Source organism: Megascapheus bottae, chromosome 25 (genome assembly GCF_031878675.1).
Source record: "Megascapheus bottae isolate mThoBot1 chromosome 25, mThoBot2.hap1, whole genome shotgun sequence".
Classification (NCBI taxonomy): domain Eukaryota; kingdom Metazoa; phylum Chordata; class Mammalia; order Rodentia; family Geomyidae; genus Megascapheus; species Megascapheus bottae.
Window position 1 is genome coordinate 12717926 of NC_143533.1, and position 23574 is coordinate 12741499.

At 40.5% G+C, this 23574-nt stretch overlaps 1 protein-coding gene across 7 annotated transcripts in view; it reads right to left on the bottom strand.

Annotated features, from left to right (window-relative positions):
* The window catches only part of LOC150046401 (uncharacterized), a 172041-nt gene that overhangs the window by 14353 nt on the left and 134114 nt on the right, over positions 1-23574 (bottom strand). For 2 of the 7 annotated variants that reach the window (XR_016539679.1, XM_090358278.1), the window contains exon 5: positions 2775-2850. Coding sequence is in view for 1 of the 7 variants with exons in the window: in XM_090358278.1 (XP_090214404.1) it covers positions 2775-2850 (76 nt within the window). In the remaining 6 variants the exon portion in view is untranslated. Of the gene's footprint in view, positions 1-2104; positions 2145-2589; positions 2851-14748; positions 15087-23574 lie in introns of those variants that run through there. The other 5 variants (XR_016539675.1, XR_016539677.1, XR_016539678.1 and 2 more) reach the window with 4 other exon arrangements.

The following is a 23574-nucleotide window of genomic DNA, read 5'->3' on the forward strand; positions in this document are numbered from 1 at the left end:
GTTATGTAAACGGCTTGTGTATTTCACATTATCCTCGCGCTGTCTGGAGGCAATGTAGATTTTCTAAAGATCTAATGAATAAACAACCAGCAACTGCTGGCGGTGTAATTTACATTGTTAATGCCTACATGTGTATAATAAATATGCATTTGTAAGCCTTCAAATAAACTCTTTTTTTTTTTTTTTTTTTAGTTTTTTAACCTGTGGAGATTTTTTTTTTCCATCCCCACCCCTCTCCCCAAACAAGGGTGGGAGAAGGAAGATCGCTTTCCTAAGAATGAGTTTATTTTCAGTTGTTGGTATTTTCTTTTTTTGGTTTTTTGGGGGGGGAGAAAAAATGGCTCCGAAGGGTCGGAAATCCGGCTGTCTTTTTTTTTTTTCCTCCCCAAATAAAGAGAAGTTAAGATCGATTGGAGAAAGCCCCGGCGCTGGGCTCGCTCGGAATGAGAGGGGCACGGAGGAAGAAGTCAGAGGGGCGCTTTAGCGGGGCTTCCCCTTGGGGAGGGACGAAAGCACCCCCCGGATTCAGACTTCCGACCTCAGCTGTCACATTTCCCTGAGGTCCGGGGCCTGGGATTTCTCCCATTCCTGACAGTTTGGGGACTGGAGAGTTTTCGCTGTGAATTTCCCCAAGTACGAAGTTTCTGCCTGAGCCTCTGTAGATTGCGTTTCGGACCAGCTGGAAGGGGTGAAACTCAAGGATGGATGAGAGGGTCCTGGGCCAGGGGCTGAGGTCCTACAATGCCCCCACCGGGCCTTTCCACCTTGAGCTGCCAGAACGGTAGCGTACCCAGGAGCCATGGCCTCCTGTGCACCGAGGGGGGGGGGACTTTGGACCCCCAAACGAAGTCAGTTTCTGAAGCGACGCGCAATCCCCTCTCTACGCGTCCCCGGCCACTGAAGTTGGGCTGGGAGCCCACGTTTGAAATCTCTTCTTTCCACCAACTAGGTGCCACTTTCTTAGCGCGCTCCAAGGCAAATGTCTCATCTTTCCTCCTCTTCCCCCCCCACCCCGTCCTGGCTCTGGAATACATTATTTTAATTAAGTCTATGGCGATTTAGTTTCCTCTGAGATCTATTCCACGGTGCAATTAGGAACGTATTGGTGCTAGCTCGTATGAATATTCAGGAGTGTGTCAATTAATTAGCAGACAGAGGAATCTCATTATGGTGCTCAAACCCCTTTTAGTGTTAAGCAGAATTAAGGGGATATTTGGCAATGTGCTGGATTAGTGAATATTTTACAGTGCACTCATTTAACTTCATTACCATAGCACTTACACTACTCTCTGATTTTATTAATTAAATTGCTCATTAATTTGTTCGCCGTTCCAAAAAGAGAGAGAGAAATAAAAGTTTTAACGTAACACCCAATAACTTGGAAAGTCAACTTTCCACCTAGCTTTAGGCCTTCCTCGGGCTGGGGGCTGAGGCAAGGTGGAGGTGGGGCTCAGGCTCGTGGAGAGCCTGGAAACTTCGGGGGTGTTTGGGCCGGGAGGCGTGGTGCCCACTGCAGAGCAGACCCTTCACGTTGTGTCTCCCAAGATTGCCCTGGAAATCGGATTCATCTTTCAAGGAAAAAAAAAAAAACAAAAACAAAAACAAAAAAACAGAAACAATGCTTTCCCTCCTCCAAAAAAAAGAAAAAAAAAAAAAGCCAGTCTCTCTTGCTCCCTCCAGACCCCGACCCCGGGAATGGATTTGAGGCGACATTTGTCTACAGACAAGTACCAGGGCACGCCTCCATCTCCTGATCCGAAGCTTTGTGGGATTTTCTCCAAGGCGCGCGCCAAAACGCCCAGCCACCCAGGGCAGCAACGCGACTCTCCCTAAGGGCCTGCACAACCCAGCACCCAAGCCTCTTGCCATTGGGGTCTTTGGCCCACTTTGAAGTCCACTCAGCTCCCAACCCAGGCACCATCTAGGATGGCATCCATGCTCAACTCCCAGCTACCTGCACCTCTTTTGCTCCCACCCCCTCAAAGGTTAGAAAGACAAATATTAAAATATTACTTGCACAAACGGAACTGCCAAAAAGAGATTCCCCGATTAATATGCATGTAAAATTAATTAATTGCATTTGGGGACATCAAAAAATAAGTACCTGGGAAGCAGAACACCTTCTGGGCATTTGGGAACATATGCTGGAATTAGAGTTAATTGACTAATTACATAAATTAAGCATTCATTTGGCAACATATCAAGTATAAAAGATATCTCAATTAATTGTGCATAAATTACCAGGTGGACCTAGGCGATAGCTGGACTGTCGAGGATCTGGTTCTTCGACCTCTTTAGCTTCCCTCTCCCCCCCCCCGCCCCCCCCCCGCCTCCCAATGCCAAACTATGCTGCCATGAAGCGGGGGCACAGGTCTGTAACAGACTGGCTGGAGGAGAGGGCCAGAGAGAGGGTGGGGATCAGGGCCCAGACCTGCCTCGGGCTCCGACACGGCCCCCCACCCCGCCGCAATCGAGATTGCTAGGCCACCCGCCCCCTCATTAAAATCAATTACGCGCAGTTAGATTGATTCGTTTTTGTCACCAAGAAGAACCCAGGTCCCTTCAGTAACCCATCCCGCACCAATCCACCTTAAGTTAGGCATCTGTAGCGATCCTGGAGCCGGTCTGAGTCCTCAGTTTCCCTCCTGGAGAATCTGGATTGCTTGCGAGATTTCACCAGGGCTGTTGTGGGTCACATTTGATGCGTCAGGACTCGTGGCCTGGAGGTGGCTGGATGTGCGGTTTCTCTGGAAGATGCACTTTTAATTCCTTACCTGGAAATCCACCTTCAAGGGAACTGGCGCGAAGCAATCAGAGTCTCTGCAGTTTTGAAGCGACAGTAAATTCATCCTGGGGAGGTAAAGAAGAAGAAAACAAATCTAAGACCCCATGCATACTCCTCAAGTGCACACTTCCCTGATTTGTGGGAGCCCCCTCCCCCCGCCCCGGCTCCCCCTTTTCCTCACATGACATATATAATTTCTTCCCTGTCTCAGGACTGAAAGAACAGAACCCGCTCTAGCCTGAATGTTCACGTTGATTTCCTGCTGCTCTCTGCTACAAGGGAACACATTCATAATTCTTCCAGAACACAGACCACCAAAGGAAACTCTGCCTTTAAAACTATCACCTTGTTGATAAAATGTGAATGAACTTGGCCTCTCGCTCCTGAACACCCCTCTCCCCCTCCATCAAGGATCTGGGCATTTAAAATAGAGTGGAGGAACTATCCCAAAGGAAAGGGGGGAGGCATTGGGACAGAAGATAAAATTCTGCCACTGTTCAATCTAGTGAAATGGCAAGAAAACTCTCACAAATCGCCGCCAATTAGGATGTGTTTCTTGATCGCAGGGAATGTTACTTAATGGGGATGTTGTTGCTGGAAGGCCAGTTTTCTCAACGACTTCTGGAGCTGTCTGTCATTATGTGCATTGGTTCTTTGCAGAAATACATTGACACAAACTCTGCTTGACCCCTCAGCTCCCTTCTCTAAGAGTTTCAAGTTGTAATAACTTTATTCTCTCCCTTCCTCACTTCCTCCCTCCCTCCTTCCTCCCTCTTCCTTCCCCAAAGCAAACAGAGAGGAAAGGGAGAGTCTGGGGAGCCTTTTGTATGATTGTCTGTCTGCCTGTTATTTATCTCCTGATCTAACTTCTCTCTCTATCTTCCTATCTTCTGTCTGTCTGTCTGTCTGTCTGCCTGTCTCTATCTACTCTTATACATCTATATCTATATGTATATCTATAGCCTCATCATGGGACTCTGGTCACTTTCCATACAATGTAATCCTGACAACTGATGACTTAGAGAAAGGCTGAGACCTTGAGTTTACTGAGACAAACAGAGCTTCTCATGTAGAGACTTCCTGCTGGAGCCAGATGCTGACAGTACTTCAGGGAGATGTTGACAAGTGGGCAATTGTCAGAAGAACTAAAACAGACACTTTGTTTACAGTGGAGCATGATTAATTGAGAGTAAATAAAACAACAGCACTCTCATAAAGTCACCATCCTAGTTCAAAAAAAGAGAGCACTGTATGTCTCTAGGAATAAAAGAAATGGACTTAGTTCCCAAGGGCTGGTCTTGCCAGACCCTTGAAGAGACAGCTGGCAATGGTGTGGGTATATTGAAATATACAGGCTTTACTGGTTTCTAGATGGTCTGCTTTAAAAAAAGGGGGGGGGATGTGTGAGTTCACATTTATAGAGCTGGATTAGAAACATTTTTCTCCCAGTTAGTTGTGTTTTGCATTTCTTTCATTCCTAGATGACTTTCCCCCTTCCCTTTCTTTATTCCTCTCTTAAGAAGTAACTCATTTAATGTGAAATAATTTTCAAATGAGCCAGACATGATAAGCCTCAACTGGTGATGCCAAACAAACTTATTAAATGCCACTGTGAGAATTCAGTTTTTTTTAAGAGAGCATTTCTGTCCCCTGGGACCCTAATAACTTGCCAACGTCTTATGATTGTCTGACATAATAAATTTTGGTAGAATAGGAAATATATGTTTTTTTTTTTTGCCAGTTCTGGGCTTGAGCTCAGGGCCTGCGCACTGTCCTTGGACTTTCTCAAGGCTAGAGCTCTACCACTTGAGCCTCAGCACCACTTCGGGCTTTTTTCTATGTATGTGGTTCCAAGGACTCGAACCCGGGTCTTCATGCATGCTAGGCAAGCACTTTAACCACTAGGCCAAACTCCCGGCCAGAAATATATGTTTCTTTCGAGGCCTCGGATGGCTTGTCTAAAGAAGTACTACTTTCTCTACTCCTTCTACTCTGAATAGCTTTCAACAAACTTCACTAATCACGTGTATACAGATTTCCACTGCAGACATACCAGTCAATTGCCTTGGCTGGGCACCTTGGCTGGATTGATATACAGTTGTCTGTAGAGAACAGACTTCTGATTCAATATAGTTTAGATTTAATATGACAACTTTATATTTAATATAATTCTTTATATTTAATATAATGCCTAGTGAAGTTCAAAACAGCAATTGCAAGGCACTTAGAAATACTGTGGATGACTAACAATTCAATTTTATTCAGGCTGTTGTGTTAGTTTATGTGTGGATAGAGAAACCAAATGTAGGCAAACAATGCAACCAGAGCTTGTTTGGGTTTCTTGGGACCTGTACTGAAGATCCACATCTTGGAGCATCTATCTAAGACAAAAGCAAAGCTGAATCTGTTGTAGGCAAGAAGAAGGAGAAGGCAAAGGAGAAAAAGGAGGAGAAAGAGGAAACAAAGGAAAGAGTGAAGAGACAGAACCCTTCTCCTCCCATCATAGGACAACTGGACTTTCTTTTGCATGGAGCTAAGTTCTGAAGATGTTGTGAGTGGCACACTTTTCTTACATTGTGACACCCAGAACAGTTTCCACATGGAATCTTTTGCCTCCTCCTTCTATTATTTTTTTCTCACTGGAAGCAGTGGTTCAGATTCCTCCCTTACTCATAAAGGATCAGTGAGTAGAACAGTGTTTCAGTTTTGGATCCCCAAGAATTAAGTTGTCTCCTGTATATTGGGTTGGGTGCTGTATATTGTTTTGGCAGTTGTTGAGTTGTGAGGTTACTTATCATGGAATCTAGAGCCTGCAACTTTTAGAATGGGGCTAGATGATGTTTCTATACATCTCTTAGCTCTTAAGAACTCTTAGAAGTCACATGACTGCCCTCCCTTCTTCCTTGACTTTTTTTCTCTCCTTCTTTTCTTTCCTTCCATAGGCATTTCTGAATAATTCAACTCTAGGCTCTTAAATAGAAAAGTGGGTGTATGATAAACATTTCAGTGGGGAAAGGAGAATTAATACCCAAGAATAGACACCAAGCTCTCAGACTGGAGTTTATCATGCTGTAAATTCTTCAAGAGATCTCACAATATTTTAAATAATTCATATTCTTTGCCAGGGGCTGGTGGCTCATGCCTGTAATCCTACCTATTCAAGAGGCTGAGATCTGAGGATCACAGTTCGAAGGCAGCCTTGACAGAAAAGCCCATGTGATTTTTTTTTTAAAATCTACAATAAGCAACTAAAAATCCAGAAGTGGAGCTACGGCTTAAGTGGTAGAGCACTAGCCTTGAGGCCCCTTCCCCCCCACCAAAAAAAAAGCTCAAAGACATTGCCTAAAGCCTGAGTTCATGCCCCAGGACTGGCAAACACACACACAAACACACACATATACACACAGAGTCACATACACACACAGCATACTATTAACCCTCTATATGCACAGGTTCCATGTCTACAGATTCAATTGAGCATGAACAGAACACATACAGGTGAAGGAACATCTGTACTGGATGTGTACAGAAGTTTTCCCTTGTCATCATTCCAGAAACAGTATAGGACAGCAAGTGTTTCCATTGCAGTCACATTGAATCAAGTATTGTAAGTAATTTAGAGGCAATTTAAAGTATCCAGTAGGGTATGCACAGGTTATACACACGCAAATATTAAGATGTCATTTTAGGGGGCCGGGAGTTTGGCCTAGTGGTTAAAGTGCTTGCCTAGCATGCATGAAGACCCGGGTTCGATTCCTCGGTACCACATACATAGAAAAAAGCTGGAAGTGGTGCTGAGGCTCAAGTGGTAGAGCTCTAGCCTTGAGAAAAGTCCAAGGACAGTGCTCAGGCCCTGAGCTCAAGGCCAGGACTGGCAAAAAAAAAAAAAAAGAAAGATGTCATTTTAGGCTGGGAGTTTGGCATAGTGGTAGAGTGCTTGCCTAGCATGAACAAAGACCTGGGATCAATTCCTCAGTACCACATACATAGAAAAAGCTGGTACTGTGGCTCAAGTGGTAGAGCTCTAGCCTTGAGAAAGCCCAGGGACAGTGCTCAAGCCCTGAGTTCAAGCCCCAGGACTGGAAAATGAAAAGATGTCATTTGACACATCCACAGATTTAAGTATCTATTGGCATTTACATTTCCAATTCTCTTCAAGAGACTGAGGAATGACCAGCACCAAAATTCATAGGAGAATGGAATCTCTGCATTAAAAATAAAACAAAACAAAAAGACAAAGAGCTGTTGCATACTTGCATTAGACAGCAGTTCTGGGACCTCAAAGCTTTCTATGGGCTTTGTGAGGTTCAAACTTTCTCTACCTTCCCTTATATTTTGGTATTGTGCCATGGAAATTTCCAGAAGCTTCATGATGTGATTGAATGAAGAAACGAATGTGAGAATGAGTTTGAGCCAGACATTTAAAAGACATGGAAAATAATAATACTCTTATCATTGATTTTTTGTGTGTATCTTGGGAAATATAGTTACCTTTCATTAAAATGTGTCATGTAAGCCCACCCCAAAGGCTCACACTTATAATCCCAGCAGTTTGGAAGCCTCATGAGATTAGGAGGAGGATGTTGAGAGGATAGCTCAGGCAAAAGGTTCATCTCAATAGAGACAGCTGGATGTGATAGTGCATGCCATTCATCCCCAGATACAGCAGGAAATATGAAAGAGAAGATCATGGTCCAGGCCTGCTCCAACAAAATGTGACACCCCAGGGGCTGGGAGTATGGCCTAGTGGCCAATTCCTTTGAACCACATACAAAAATAAAAGCCAGAAGTGGTCCTATGGCTCAAGTGGTAGAGCACTAGCCTTGAGAAAAACCCAAGGACAGGGCCCGAGTGCTGTGTTCAAGCCCCAAAACTGGCAAAAGAAAAAAGTGAGACGCTACCTTGAAAATAACTAAAGCAAGAAGGGCTGGGAACATGATTCAAGTGGTAGAGTGCCTAGCAGGTAAAAGGTCCTGAGTTCAAACACCAATACCATCCCCCCAATGTTGTTTATAGTAACATTCACTGGGATTTTTAAAAAATGAATTAATGAATATTTAAAACATTTTCTGAGTTTTAATTTAAATTAAATATCTGTAGATATAACTGACAAAATCTTTTGGGCAAGTTATACTTTTTTTCTTTCTTTTGTTTTCTTTTTTTAAGGAAAAGTACCTCTTGTTTCCATTTCTTGGAGTTTATTTCAATAAATATTGTTTTACATGCTCAGAGGCACATAGGCATTGTCTTATCTTTCTTTTAAAGAAAACGAAACAGAAAGTGTCCTTAGAAAATTCTAAGGTTTTCTAATGATGATGAAGACAAAATGGGAGCACAAGGACTTACTCTTGTAGAATTTGAGGTTTGGCTTCTATATAGTATTGAAATGAACTTTTCTACTGTATAGCTGAAAACTCCCCTCTTGTATTAGATGGGTGACTGGCTGGCTGGCTGGCTGGCTGAATGAAGAAATGGCTTAAAACTGCTTTCTATTCCATTACTTTATAGCAAATGAAATTTTGGACATTGAAAACAATGTCCAGAGAGTATTAACTATCAATAGTGAGAGCACCATTTGAATGTGTATTTTAAAAACAGTCTGCTTTGCCAGGTGTGGTGGCTCATGCCTGTAATCCTAGCTACTCAGGAGGCTGAGATCTGAGGACCAGGGTTCAAAGCCAGCACAGGCACAAAAGGACCTGAGACTCTTATCTCCAATTAACCTCTAGAAAATGGGAAGTGGGGCTTGGCACAAGGGTAGAGCGGTAGCCTTGAGCTGAAGAACTCAGGGACAGAGCCCAGGCAGAGTTCAAGCACCATGACCCACAAAACAAACAAACAAAAAAAATCTGCTTTGTTGAAATCTAATGGTAATATATATACACACATAAAACCATATATTTTATTACTATATATATCATTCAGCTTAAATAGAGTGCAATGGACTTTGAAAAATAGGAGTCAATCACTATATAGAATATTTCCAACACCCAAAACTTCTCCCCCATGAATCCAGCCAATCTTCTTTCCTCCCCCTCAGTTGCTGGCAACCAACCACTGTTTTCTGTTACTATAGGTCTACCTTTTTAAAGTTTCATCTAAATAAAATCGAAGAACAGAAGTCTTTGATGTCTGGCTTTTCTTTGTGTAACGCTTTGATTCATTCATGTTGTTCCATCTATCTGTAGATGATCCCTTTTCTTTCTTTTTCCTCTTCCTTCCTTCCTCCCTCCCTCCCTCCCTCCCTCCCTCCTTCCTTCCTTCCTTCTTTCCTTCCTATCTTCTAGAAGTGCAGCTGTTGCTCAAAGTGGTACAGCACTAGCTTTGAGCAAAAGAGCTCAGAGACAGCACCTAGGCCCAGAGTTCAAGCCCATTATGGAAAACAAAAATAAAAACAAAAACACAACACCCAAATTCTATCTTCTTTCACCTCTCCCCAAATGGGCTATAAATATTTGTGATTTTTTCTTTTTTAGCTAGTATGGATCCAATAGAACTTTTGAAGGCTAATTTAAGAAAGGAGGGTTTGACATAAACAACATTCAATGTGTTCAAATATTTTTTTACTTTATATGTTAAGTGCTTTGCAAAAAATTAATTCCCTTCTCATTTACCAGAGAGAAAAAAAATTTGTATATCTCATGGTTCCTGAACAGAAATAAGCTTTCCTGAAAATACCTGCAGTACCTTTGCTGTCATGTTATCTTCATGAATTTCAGGAAATGGAAACAAGTTTTTCTCGTTTTGTTGTTGTTGGGGGTGATGGTGGTGCAGTTTGTTTTTGCTTTGGGGTCTTTTCGTGGGGAGAGTGCACAGAAAAGGATGGAGGGAGGGTGAATAAATGCAATCCTGATTCAGAATACACTATGTGGAAAATGACCTATGCAATTTGTGGACAGGGATGGGAGAGGGAAACTAGAGAGAAACAAAAGAAGGGGTGGCTATGTCCCCAAACAGAAATGTACTCATTATTTTTTAAAATTTGTAACCCTTCTGTACAGCACCTTAATTATCACAATATCATTATATTAAAAAGAAACCAGAATTACATTTGGAGGTATGATTGCTAGACAAATCCTCCATTATCTTTTCCATGTTCTGATAATTAAGTGTGGTATAATCAACAGAGATTAACCATGATTATGAAATCATAAAGCAGCTCAGAAAAGCATGGTTAGATTCCTTTATAATCTTACTGCATAATTCCTTATTTGTACCTTAACCTTACAGAAGGAAAAAAAACAAGTTTCTAATTTTGCTCTCACACATATATACACACACACACACACACACACACACACACACACACACACACACACACATATATATATATATATATATATATATATGGTTCCAGTGTTTCTTCTTAGTTAACCAACTAAAAGAATGGAATATCTACACAAAAGACTGAGCTTCTAAAAATTCCTAGCTTTTTATTTTCATGTTGTCTCTATCATACTTGGACTATGGGAAAATCATTTTGGGGTTTTGTATATTACTTTGGGGAATAACTGGATAGCATTTCCCCTTTACAAAATTGTATATTTAACTACCAAAAAAGAAAAGACATGAAAAGGAAGTCATGATACCATGGTAGCTGTGAACCTCTGGTGTTCTTTGTTACCAATTAAAAAAACCCTGCATTTCCAATTCTTCAGTTCCTTAGAGTTTAATTTTAAAAGGCAACCTGAATTGTTTTGCTTCATACAAAACCAACTCATTGTTTAGAAGGTGAATACAGAAACGATACAATTAGAGTGATGAGTGTTTTCCTACGGGGTTCTCTTGAGAAAGATGGTGGAAGAGACACCTTGATATGTAGCAGTGGAAGACATTCTCTACAGAACTGATTTGCTATTAATGCATTCTCCTAATAAGTTTATTTTCTCTACTGGCCCAGGTTAGCACTCATCCTTTAGCTTGCAAGTGCTAGTATTCTAAAATGACATTTGTGATTTGATAGCTGGCTGTGTCATTGTAAGCTTGTTGCTAACTATTCACACTCATTCTAGAAGGTGAAATGATCCCATGTTTTCTTTTTCTTACTTGCAAAATTAGTAGAAATGCTGCTGTTACAACTGATCAGCTGGTGTCACAGCAGGATACTTGTAAGAATTACTTAATATTTCTTTGTTTATAGACTTCACAGAGATGAATATATTTAATATCATCTTTCAACTGCTAGCCAGCTACTGATGTTAACTATTTCTGCTGAAAGAAGTTTTTGATTATAAACCTATGCCACATCAGAGGTTTTATTTTGTATCCCTGTAGATATATAAAGCTATTTTAAATTGTATTTTTATTATCGTGTATGTGTGTATGTGTGTGTGTGTGTACCAGTTCTGGAGCTTGAACTCAGGGACTGGGTGTTGATCCTGAGTTGTTTTGCTTAAGGCTGGAACTCTACCTCTTGAGCCACAAAATTTCAGCTTTTTGGTGGTTAGTTGGAAATAAGAGTCTCACAGACTTTCCTGCACAGACTGACTTCAAACCTCGATTCTCAGAACTCAGCTTCCTGAGTATCTAGGATTAAATGTGTGAGCCACCAGTGACAGGCAAGAGTGTTCCATGTTGAAAAAAAAATATGTGCTAACTCCAATGAACATGAGAAAGCAAAAAAAAAATCTTTGCATCAAAATAAGAGTTGAACTGAGAGTCAGCTCTTATTTTTAGATATTTGAGAGCAGAGTTATAAACTCTTCTGGTTGATCACCTCAAATACGAATATCATCAAGTTGCTTTTCTAAATCTAAAAAGTAATACTCAATTCTCCACCCTCTGATGTTGAGAGTGATGCTTGGGAGTAGTGTATTATTAAAAAAAAGATTCATTTCCAGTTAAAAGTCATATATCAGAGGCAAGAAAAATGAATAAGCCTTGGATTAGAGGATTTGTGGATGACCAGGGGTCATTTTAGTAAGCCAGAAACATAAAAAAAATTATGTAGAGAATGAGAGAACAGTTTAAGATGCCTGATGAGTCAAGACATGAAATACATCCATTGTGGGAGCTATTTCAAGGGTATACTGAAACATAAATATAACTAAAAACCTAAATTATTGAGCCAAGTGAAGAGGCTTAGAAACAAACTCTACTCAAATACTTTGCATAGTTCCCCTTGAAATCAACAGGTGCTGTATTTGCATCTAATATTCCTATATTTGTCCATTTCTGGTTCAGTCACTTCTTTAAAAAATGATAGTAGGGATGGGATGCAGCTCAGTGGCAAAGTGCTTGCCTAGCAAGTGCAATGTCCTGGGTTGATAGTAATACAAGTTTACAGTTAGTTGCTGTTTTTATCTAAGTTTTTTCTAATGTATTGCATGAAATCCCCCATGATCCTACTTAAGATTTCAGTGTTGTTTAACTGGGAGATTGAAGCACTCATAGGCAAGCTATGGTCAGATTATCTTCTTCTTCTTCTTTTTTTTTTTGCCAGTCCTGGGCTTGAGCTCAGGGCATGAGCACTCTCCTTGGACTTTCTCAAGGCTAGAGCTCTACCACTTAAGCCTCAGCACCACTTCTGGCTTTTTTTTCTATGTATGTGGTACCAAGGAATTGAACCCCGGGTCTTCATGCATGCTAGGCAAGCACTCTTCCACTAAGCCAAACTCCCCACCCCAGATTATCTTATTCTTGATATTAAATAATTCACAAACTTTCAGTTTGGCACTATGCTACTGTTTCTTCTCTTCTCTTTTCTTTTCTTTTCGCCAGTCTTGGGCTTAAGCTCAGGGCCTAGGAACTGTCCTTGGGCTTTCTCAAGGCTAGAGCTCTACCAATTGAGCTACAGCACCACTTCCACCTTTTTCTATATATGTGGTACTAAGGAATTGAACCCGTGTCTTTGTGCATGCTAGGCAAGCACTCTACCACTAGGCCAAACTCCCGGCCCCAAATACCACTCTTTCTAAAGATGCAAGAATGGCCAAGTTCCCTTACGTAGGCCTAATCATTGCATTAAGCTTCATTAAGATCTCTTTTCTAGAAGTATACACAAAATCATACTCACGAGAAAATAAAAGGAAAAGGGAGAATGTCGTTAAAATGTTCAATGCATAGTTTAAGAAACTAGAAAAATCTGAGGGGAAGGGCTGGGTTGGAAGGGATGGAGGAGAAAGATGAAAGGGGTGAGACTGATCAAGATATGTACTCATAAATTGACATGTTGGTAATATTATTGTACTGTAATTTGTTAGAGTCTAGAAATAGTGTCTATTTTGTTACACGATAAATTCCTGTGTTGCCCTTCACACATTTTTTGCCAGTCATGAGACTTTAACTCAAGGTCTAAGCACTGCCCCTAAGCTCTTTCGCTCACTTTAGGCCATAGCACCACTTTCTGATTTTGTTGGTGGTTAATTGGACATAAGAATCTCATAGACTTTCTTGTCTGGGCTGGCTTTGGACCACAGTCCTCAGCTCTCAGCCTCCTAAGTAGCTATGATTACAGGGGTGAGCCACAGGCATCCAGAGCCATGTTCTTTTTATACCTGCACAACTGTGAATATTGTTAGGCTCTGCCTTCTGCTCTGAGTACTGTCATTAAGGGTCCAATAGAAAGAAAGAATCACTCTTACTGAAATCAGAGAGAATTTAGTACAGAGAACTGGTTGCACAGGATGGAGAAATTGCTGAAAAGATTAAAAAATAAAAAGGGGCTGAAAAGCAACCTGGAGATTAGGAGCAGCAGGAAACTACCCCTCAACTGGAAAGGCAGAAGGAAATGTGTGTGAGGGGGTGGGGGGCAGGAAGTGTTGCCATAGCTCAGAATCAGGGAGCTTGGCTGAGAGGTGAAGCAACCATTAAGGGTTGCTGATGGATACTGATGCCGCAGGCCAAGGAGCTGCAGAGACTCAGAAAAAGGTGAGGGATAGTCAAGCTTCTCTCTTTTGTCTTTCTGTCATCCCCTGGTCCAGTGTCACTACCACTGAAGCCTGGGAAAGCAATCTACAAACCTCCCATTCCCTTCCTTTCTCCTCCATCCAATGCCCAGCAGCGTAGGAAAGCACGGGCAATGCATCAGAGAGGGAACTCATGATAGGGTGATTCCCTGCCAAAAGATGATGCCAACTGTGTGCTTTCCATCTCTCTCAGGCATGTCCCTTCCTGGACAGTTGTTCTTTCTCCAATGTGACTCAGTAGTGACATACCATCAGTATCCTGTGATTGGGAGAAACCCCTTCCTGGAGCACCTGACAACTCAAGATTGGGCAGCTACCTCGTTTTTTCCCCTGCTGCTTGTCTTAACAAGAATCCAACCTTACAGAGGACATCACCCCAAGAGAACACAGGTGATCCCTTGGAGTTTGGGATAGAGAGAGCAACTTCTAAGTTTGCTTTGTATGTGTGTGGTGTAATTAGGGTAGCTGCCAAATCACTATAATTTAAAGATAACTCTTCAATAAAGATTTTTTTCCTTTGTGATCATTTGCCTTTCCTATTTCATAATCCATCAGTGAGAGTAATTTCCGTCGTAAAATCGAGACAAGCTACAAATTAAGATATATTATTATTACTACCTCCACTGAGGTATTAGCTTCCCTCTTTACAATTAACCCAGTGCTGTTAAGCCAAGGTTTCAAACCCTCATCGCTGTTCACATTGGCCCAGACAAATTAGAAATTCAAGTGAGTATCTTCATTCACTAACAGAAAGGTTACAGAATATTGTCCTAAGATTATGTTTTAGGAAATGGTGACTCTGGACCCTCAGAGACAGCATCAGCTTTCCTTTCCCAGGGAAAATATCACTAATAGGTTTCCATCTGGCTTTAACTTAATGATTAAATTATTTTTCATTATTCTCCCTCCCCCCATCTTACATCTTAAATCTTTAATTTCTTCCAGATAAGAACACCTTTCCCTTCATCACATCTGTTGGCTCACTAATGGGCCCAATTCCTTCTTTGTCAGCAGTTGGCTACCAGATGACGCTGAGATAAATGGTTGTCAGCTTACCTTACGGTAGTTTGGGGATGGAGTCTGGATGGCAGTGTAAGAGCAGACACTCCCAGTAAGAAGAGGCCTGCACTCTCTGCAGATCATTGAATCCATATGGATGGGAGCAGCTGGAAGGATGGATTTGCTACCTGAGGCCAGTAGTTGTGTTGTCAACCGTGATTCTCACTTGCTGACCTGGTAGAATGTATGGCAGTTGAGGGGATGTTGATCACTCCTTCCCGTTTCATGATGGATGGTCTTGTTCAAAACGGATGGTCTTGTAAACCGGTAGTGAGTTTCCACGTCTCACAGATGTGAGGAGGGACACATAGTCAATAAATAAAGCGCTGCAGGCCTGGAATGTCCTGCCAATGAGCAGGTGTGAAGTTAGCTTTGTCTTTTACGCTAGTTTTGTCTTTTTCTGCCATCGAGGGTGACCATTATTCAACTTACTTAATTTATTTACTTATTAGTAGTAGCATTTTAATTCAAAGTCCTCCTCTTTCAGGACTTAAAGGATTTGTTTTTCTACTGATTTCTGTTGTTCCATGTTACATATAAGAAGTCCAATTCCAGTTTAATTTGCCATTGAAGATAAGTAATTTCTGTGTACTCCTTACTGCTTACTAAACGCACAGGCACCTTCTGAGAACTTAAAAGAATTTCATTTTACCTCCAAACAGCATGGTTTTTGGCTCCTCCATTTCTAAAGATGTTTAGTGAATCTTTTGCATCTGATCATTTAAGCTTTTTACTTCACGGAGATATTCTCTTGGTTGATATGCTTCCATCTTCTTTGTTGTCTCCTTGCACAATTTTTGTTAGGATTTGATCTACATGAACTATGATTAACTATGACTCATTAAGTTTTTTCTCTAAAAGGTTCATCCTTTTGTTATTTTTGTGCTGTGTTTTGGGGAATTCCTCCAGTTGGATCATTAACTATATTTCGAGTTTTAGTCATGTCAAGTGTGATCATTGACTTTTCCTTTTGCATTATGTTTTATATTAACTTTCATATTTTTAATTTCTAGAAACTTTGGACACTTTTTTGTTTTCCAACAGAGTCTCAGTGTGTAACTCAGAGTTAGCCTGGAACTCATGATTCCACAAATTAGTGCTGAAATAACAGGTGTGTACCAACATAGCTTGCTGTGATAGTTCATTTCAATAGTAGACAGAAATAGTAGTCATCTCACCGAAGACAGAAACTATTCTCTTTAATTAATTCATCCTTTTCTCTCTTATTCTTCCTCCTGTTCCCTTTTCCTTCTTATTCTTTTCCTCCTCCTTCTCCTCTGCCACTTCTTCTTCCTTCTTCTTCTTCTTCTTCTTCTTCTTCTTCTTCTTCTTCTTCTTCTTCTTCTTCTTCTTCTTCTTCTGCTGCTGCTGCTGCTGCTGCTGCTGCTGCTGCTGCTGCTGCTGCTGCTGCTGCTGCTGCTGCTCCTCCTCCTCCTCCTCCTCCTTCTTCTTCTTCTTCCTCCTCCTCCTCCTCCTGCTCCTTCTCTTCCTCCTTTTCTTCTTCTTCCTTTCATACTGGTACTAGGGCTTGAACTTAGGGCCTGGGTATTGCTCCTTAACTTTTTTGCTCCTGGCTAGCACTCTACCATTTGAGTCATACCTCTACTTCCAGATTTTTGGTGGTTAAGAGTCTCACAGAGGCTTGGTGAGGTGGTTCACACCCTAATCCTAGCTATTCAAGAGTCTAGTTCAAATCTAGCCACGGCACTAAAGACTGTGAGACTCTTGTCTCCAATTAACCACTGGAAAACTGGAAGTGGCACTGTAGCTCTAGGGGTAGGGAGGTAGCCTTGAGCTGAAGAGCTCAGGGACAGCACTCAGGCCCAGAGTTCAAGCCCCACGACTGACAAAAAAAAAAGTCTCACAGATAGCATTGTACTCATAACCTGACTTACAGATTTGTGATCCTTTTGTACAACTAAATAATAATGTCACACAGATTTGTTTTCCCAGGGTAGCTTTGTACCTTGATTCTCAGATCTCATCGTCCTGACTGGCTAGGATTACAGGTATAAGTTACCAGTACCTGTCTTGCAATTATTCTTAAAAGACAATGATAGTTTTTGTTTGTTTGTTTGTTTGCCAGTCCTGCAATTGAGCTCACGGCCTGAGCACTGTCCTTGGACTTTCTCAAGGCTAGAGTTCTACCACTTGAGCCTCAGCCTCTATGTATGTGGTGCCGAGGAATCGAACCTGGACCTTTGTGCATGCTAGACAAACACTCTACCATTAGGCCAAACTTGCGGCCCAACAATGATAGTTTTTAAACTTTAGCTTTTCTGGGTACAGAATTGTAGGCTAGTATTTGTGTGTGTGTGTGTGTGTGTGTGTGTGTGTGTGTGATGGAAAGCAGGTCATCATACATGCTACACAAGTGCCTAGCACCAAGCTGCACTGATAACTCTGTGTGGTATCTGGTTTTTGCTTCGCCTTTTGAAGATAAAGTAATTTACCACCCGCTAAGTTCATTTTTGCTGTTCATCTAAGTGGTATTGTTAGAGAAGCCTTGTCTTTTCTCTCTTTGCTGCTTGTAAGATCTTTTTGTTTACTTGTTGGTTTGACTGATTTAGAGGACTCTGGCATTTTTAATCACAATATGTCTAGGACTTATTTAATATATATATATATATATATTTTTTTTTTTTTTTTTTTGCCAGTCCTGGACTTGAGCTCAGGGCCTGAGCACTGTCCTTGGACTTTCTCAAGGCTAGAGCTCTACCACTTGAGCCTCTACCATTTCCGGCTTTTTTCTATGTATGTGGTACCGAGGAATCGAACCTGGGTATTCATGCATGCTAGGCAAGCACTTTAACCACTAGGCCAAACTCCTGGCCCAAGACTTATTTAATTTTATTAATTTGTAGTAGTGATATAGTAGTAACTGTGTTTGTGTTTCTAGATTTATTTTTCTCATCCATTTTGCAAAATGTCTCGGCCATTATTTCTATAGCTTTAGTCATTTTCCCTCCTAATTTCACTACTCAGTAGTCCAGGCCTTCTAGATGTGCATTTGCACATCTCTCTACCTATCCTCTCTTCCTCCATGCACTACTCTTCACTCCACCAGATACATCTACTCTGATTATGTCAACATTTACTCTTGTAGGCCAGTGCTCCCCACCTGAAATGCTACTTGAAGAAAGAGATGGAATTCATAATGTTTTGATATCTTTGCTACATGGATTAGGGGCAATAAAGATTTATATTTCATTATAGATAGTCTACCTTAATCTCATTGTCTCCTAAAATAATTCAGCTCTTAACAATTTACCTATTTTGACAGAAAGATCATCCTCTAGACCCTTCAGAGAAGGATCTGGGGTCTATCCATTTCTCAGATGATTCCTGAAAAGTCTATTTATGATCAGTTCTTATTTTTTGGTTGTTGTTCTCTCTCATTTTGTGCGCATTTTCTCTTTCTGAATTTACTACTCAAAAACTCCCTATGGACTGGGCAACACCCCACAATCAAAGGCATAATTATTTCTGTAGCAAAAAAAAATACATTCTCGCTCTTAAGTGGGATAAACAGAATCTTTAATAATCTCATGTCAATTCAGGTCAGGTTGTTCCATTAAATGAGCTCTGATCAAATTGAGTTTTGCTGCAAAAAGAATGCAGAAAAGAACTGTTCATGACTTGTTTTGAATTTTGGAATTGCAGATAAGGGATTGAAGACCTGTAATAGTAACAATAAAGAAAAGATAGAGAGTTTGAATAGAAGTCAAAGTGTGCTAAAAGGCTTGCCTTAGGAGAAAACTTTGGCAGAATGAGAACTCTGAAGCTTAGGAAACAAGAGGAAGTGTGATAGAGACATCTCAGCTGAAATAGTTGTCTTAACTGATTGAAGTTGTATTATTTTACTTTAGCAAATTTGCAAAAACATATGACTATGTGAACACATAGCTAAAGCCTCTTCCAAGGTCTTGAGGGAGGTTCATTCAAGTTAGAAGCCCTGAAGCTTAGAATTCATTTGCTTCATGGTAAATCTGACTCTGGGTAGAGAAAAGCAAATTGTTAAAGTCACAATAGCTCAGGCTGGGAGCTGGGCCTAGTGGTAGAGTGCCTGCCTAGCATGCATGAAGACCCAGGCTCCATTCCTTGGTACCATATACATAGAAAAGCTGGAAGTAGCTCTGTGGCTCAAGTGGCAGAGTGCTATCCTTGAGGGAAAAAGTGCAAGGATGTGCTCAGGAGCCTAGATCAAGCCCCAGGAAAGTAACAATATCTCAGAGGCAGGGTCCATATGCTTCCTCCTTGAACCTATATTCTTCTGTAAAACTCTCCAATAAACTCTTCAAATTCATAGAGAACCAGACCATAATATGAATATATTTTATATCCCCACTTTTTTTGGTCCTATTAATGGCCACATATTTTTCCTATAATTATATTCTGTCATTTAACTTGCTTATCTGATGGTTATTTCAAGTTTCTTATACTTTGTTCTCACTAGCACAGTTAATGTTTTTGTAGAGCTATTTGTACAACTAAGTGTTTATGTAGGAGAAATACCTAAATAGACTGCTGGGTCAAAAAGAATATGTGTTTAAATTTTTTTCATATATTTTTATTGTAATTAATAGAAAGGTTACATGATATTTGCCAGATAGATGGTGCATTAATTCCCACACATTGATACATGTCTTGGTCCCCATTTCCCTCCCCCCAACCCCTGCCCCTCATCTTGTTTTCCCCCCTTCCCTATCCAATTTCAGATAACCAAATACAAATATATCTGATATATCAGGTAACAAAGTGAGATACTGTAACAATATGAGATAACCAAGGGGCAGCAAAAGAGATGAGTGATAACATAGTACCATAAGAACAACAATCATTCATTATACGGCTTATGTTTCTATATCCTAGAGATCCTTTCATTTAGCGTCCTACTATATGGCCTTTTGTATCAAGGTTTTGCTCTATTGCAAATCTCTGCTAGGAGAGCCCAAGATTTCTACTGATTATGACAAATGATTATGACCATTGAGCCTAAGTTCCTTTGAGTCTGGCTTACTTCACTTAATATGATCTTTTCTTTTCTTTTTTTTTTTGCCAGTCCTGGGCTTGAGCTCAGGGCCTGAGCACTGTCCTTGGACTTTCTCAAGGCTAGAGCTCTACCACTTGAGCCTCAGCATCACTTCTGGATTTTTTTCTATGTATGTGGTACCAAGGAATTGAACCCGGGTCTTCGTACATGCTAGGCAAGCACTTTAACCATTAGGCCAAACTCCCGGCCTAATATGATCTTTTCTAAGTCTTTCCATTTCCTAACAAATGGGGCAATGTCATTCTTTCTGACAACAGCATAGAATTCCATTGTGTATAAGTATCACATCTTGTTGATCCACTCATCAACTGAGGACATCGGGGTTGGTTCCATATCTTTGCTATGGTAAATAGTGCTGCAATGAACATTGTTGCGCTGGTGGATTTAGTATGTCTTTGTTTCTGGATGATTGAGTAAATGCCAAGTAGTGGAATTGCTGGGTTATAGGGGAGCTCTATGTTTAGTCTTTTGAGGAACTGCCATACTGCTTTCCATAGTGGTTGAACGAGTTTGCACTCCCACCAACAGTGTAGTAGGGATCCCTCCTGGCCACATCCCCTCCAGCATCTGTTGCTATTAGTTTTCTTGATCCTGGCCATTCTAACTGGAGTGAGGTAGAATCTTAGAGTTGTTTTGATTTGCGTTTCTTTTCTGACCAGAGATGTTGAGCATTTCTTCATGTGAATATAGGCCATTTTTGTTTCTTCTTCAGAGAAGACTCTCTTTAAGTCTTTGGCCCATGTTTTAATGGGATGGTTGTTACTTTGGAGATTAGTTTTGGATTGATTCAATTTTTTGAGCTGTTGATATATTTTAGATATGAGGCCTTTGTTGTATGGTTGGTGAAGATCTTCTCCCACTCTGTAGGCTTCCTAATTAGTTTACTAGCTACGTGTTTAAATTTTGATTGATACCTCTAAGTCGAACCCTTTCTTAAGGTTTGAACAGATTTATTCTCTGCAAATAGGGAGAATATATATATGTACATATATATTCTGAAATACATTAGATTATATCATTTTACATATATATATTCTGGATCACAGTTCACACAAAGTATGCTATCATTTGAATGTTCTCTCTAAATTTACACTGAAATTTAATGGTCATGGTGATGTTAAGAGATGGGTAGGTCAAGAATTAATGTCACAGTCACAGCCTCTGTCAGTTGTCATCCTGAAGTAAAGAATATGTTTGTCATGGGTATTTATCTCTGTGTTGCACATGCCTGCTTAACTTCTGCCATGTTTAAACGTAGCCAGGAGGCCCTCACTAGACGTGGCTCCTTGACCTTGGACCACCCAGTCTCCAGAATTGCAAGCAGTTTACAAATGACCCAAGTTGTCCTACTCTATTACAGAAGAGGAAAGTGACTAAGGCAGGATATCATACTAAATAAAACTAAAATCTGATATGGGATCAACAATGAGGCTTTGTTGTTTTGATTTACCTTCCCTTTTACCATTAATTAGATTGAGTGTGTTTACTTTTCTCTTTTTCTTTCTTTTTTTTTTGCCAGTCCTTGGCTTGAACTCAGGGCCTGGGCACTGTCCTTGGGCTTTTCTCAGGCTATAGCTCTACCACTTGAGCCACAGCCCGCCTTTTTCTGAGTATGTGATACTGAGGAATCGAACCTAGGGCTTTGTGCGTGCTAGGCGAGTACTTCACCACTAAGCTATGTTCCTAGCTCGTTTACTTTTCTCAATAGCCATTCCTTTATAATTGCCTGATTTTTTTTAGAGTTTTTTTTCTATTTTAATATGTGGTAGCCTTCATGTTGATTTGTAAAAGCTCCTATGTCCTCTGCTACTATTACTCTGTCTGTGTCAAATATTCTGTAAATACTTGTTCCGGTTTTTCAGATAGAGCTTTTTTGGTTTCTGATAGAGGTGGCCAGATCACAGGAGTGACTGGCTCACAGTACCCTTGATGAATTCATAATTTTAAGACATGGTTATTGGGAAGTGGTGGAAATGGGGAAGGGGGGATATTTAGAGGAAATGGGTATGTTTTTTGAAAAATATATCTTGTCTCCACAGACACTTCCCCTCTGGGTCTTTCTCTCTCTGCTTCTTGGCTGACACTGAAGTAAGTAAACCTGCCCTGCAGTGCTTAACACCACCATGCTTTCCTCACCACAGTCCAGAAACAACAGAACCAGCCACCTAAGGCTGAAACTGCTGAAACTATGAGCCCAAACAAACTTTCCTTCTTTTCAATTATTTTTTAAGCATTTGTCACAGTTCCTGACACATAGCAAGTATTATGCCAAGGTTAGGTAAATTCAACTTTATTTAAATCATGATTTTTCTTTCCTTTTCTTTCTTTTTTCCTTTTCTATTTAGAAGTAATACAGTCAAACACACACACATGGTTAAGTATCTTTCAGGACCTGATTAAGAATGTTTCCCTATTATTAACTACTACTACTAGTAATTTTTCCATTTGAAAAGATAAGCCCCCTGGAGATTGATTCATTTTTTTTCTTAATGTATGTGTAACATAGGATTTGATTTCTTTCTCCCAAATGGATAGCTGGTTGTCACCATGCTACTTATGGAATTACCTCTTCCTTCTCTGTTCCCTAAGAGGAGCATTGTGAAGACAGTTTCAGACCAAGGGAAAAAGTGTATGTTACAGGATTGTGAATTGTCAGTCTGTGTACTGACACAGAATCATTGTACAAATGATCCTTTTCATGTTTCTCGTATCATCTATCTCTAAGAAAATGAAACAAAGGCATATTCCTATTTTCCCTTGGTCACACACTGCCCGGTGAAATGAAAGACGAGAAATTTAAATGATGTCCTAAGAACTACTTAGCAGTAAAATGTAATCCAGGCAAACAAAGATAGGGGGGAAAGGTATTGATTTTTGTGTCAAACAAATGTGGGTGGAACCTTTAAGCCTTGAATAATTCTCCCAAGGCACTTTTTGGTGTGCTCAGGCAAGTTTGTACTTAATGATGTGCTAACTCCATCCTCTAAGGTCAATGGTATATGCTTAACCTTTAGGCTCATCCGTGGCTGGCTGCCCCAATGGTTTATAGCGTGGAGGCCAGCGTGATTGGGGATTTAGAACGTTGATGACTTGATCTTGCAGAAGTTCCCTGTGTCACCCAGAATTGGAGATTGAAATCTATTGCCAAGGCTGCAGCCTGGGCTCCTTTTGAGCAGCCCAGAGTCCTCTCCATTTCAAAGGAAAAAGGAAAACTGTAATACAGTCACCTTCAGAAAGTAAAATTTAGTTGTTTCCCATACGAACACTTTAAAATAGACTACCAAGGACAAAGCAGTCTGCAAGTCATTTATGTAAGATTTAAATCAGATAGGGAGGTGCAGTTATTTTTGATTTGCATTTTTCTCACCACTAATTAGTTTGAACCTATTTATTTTTTAATCAATAATCAGTTTATTTATTTGCCTTTATTTTGAGGAAGTTTTGTTTAGTTTGTGCCCAACACTAATAGGTAGTATACATCATTTTTGATTCATAAAAGCCTGGATTGTTATTACTGATATTTTTTTCTTTGGTCTATATTTTGAATTATTTGTCACAGTTTGTCAGGCTGAGATTGTTGGGTCTCAGATAGATCTACTTACAAGGTTAGGCTCTATCTTGTTAGCCTTATGATTTGGATGAAATCACTTCAGCTTTTGTTTCTTCATTGGCAAAAGGGGGACAATATGGACACGATGGTGAATTTTATTTGCTAACTTTCCTGAACTATGGGCTTCCCAGATATCCAGTCCACATTCTTCTTGGTATGT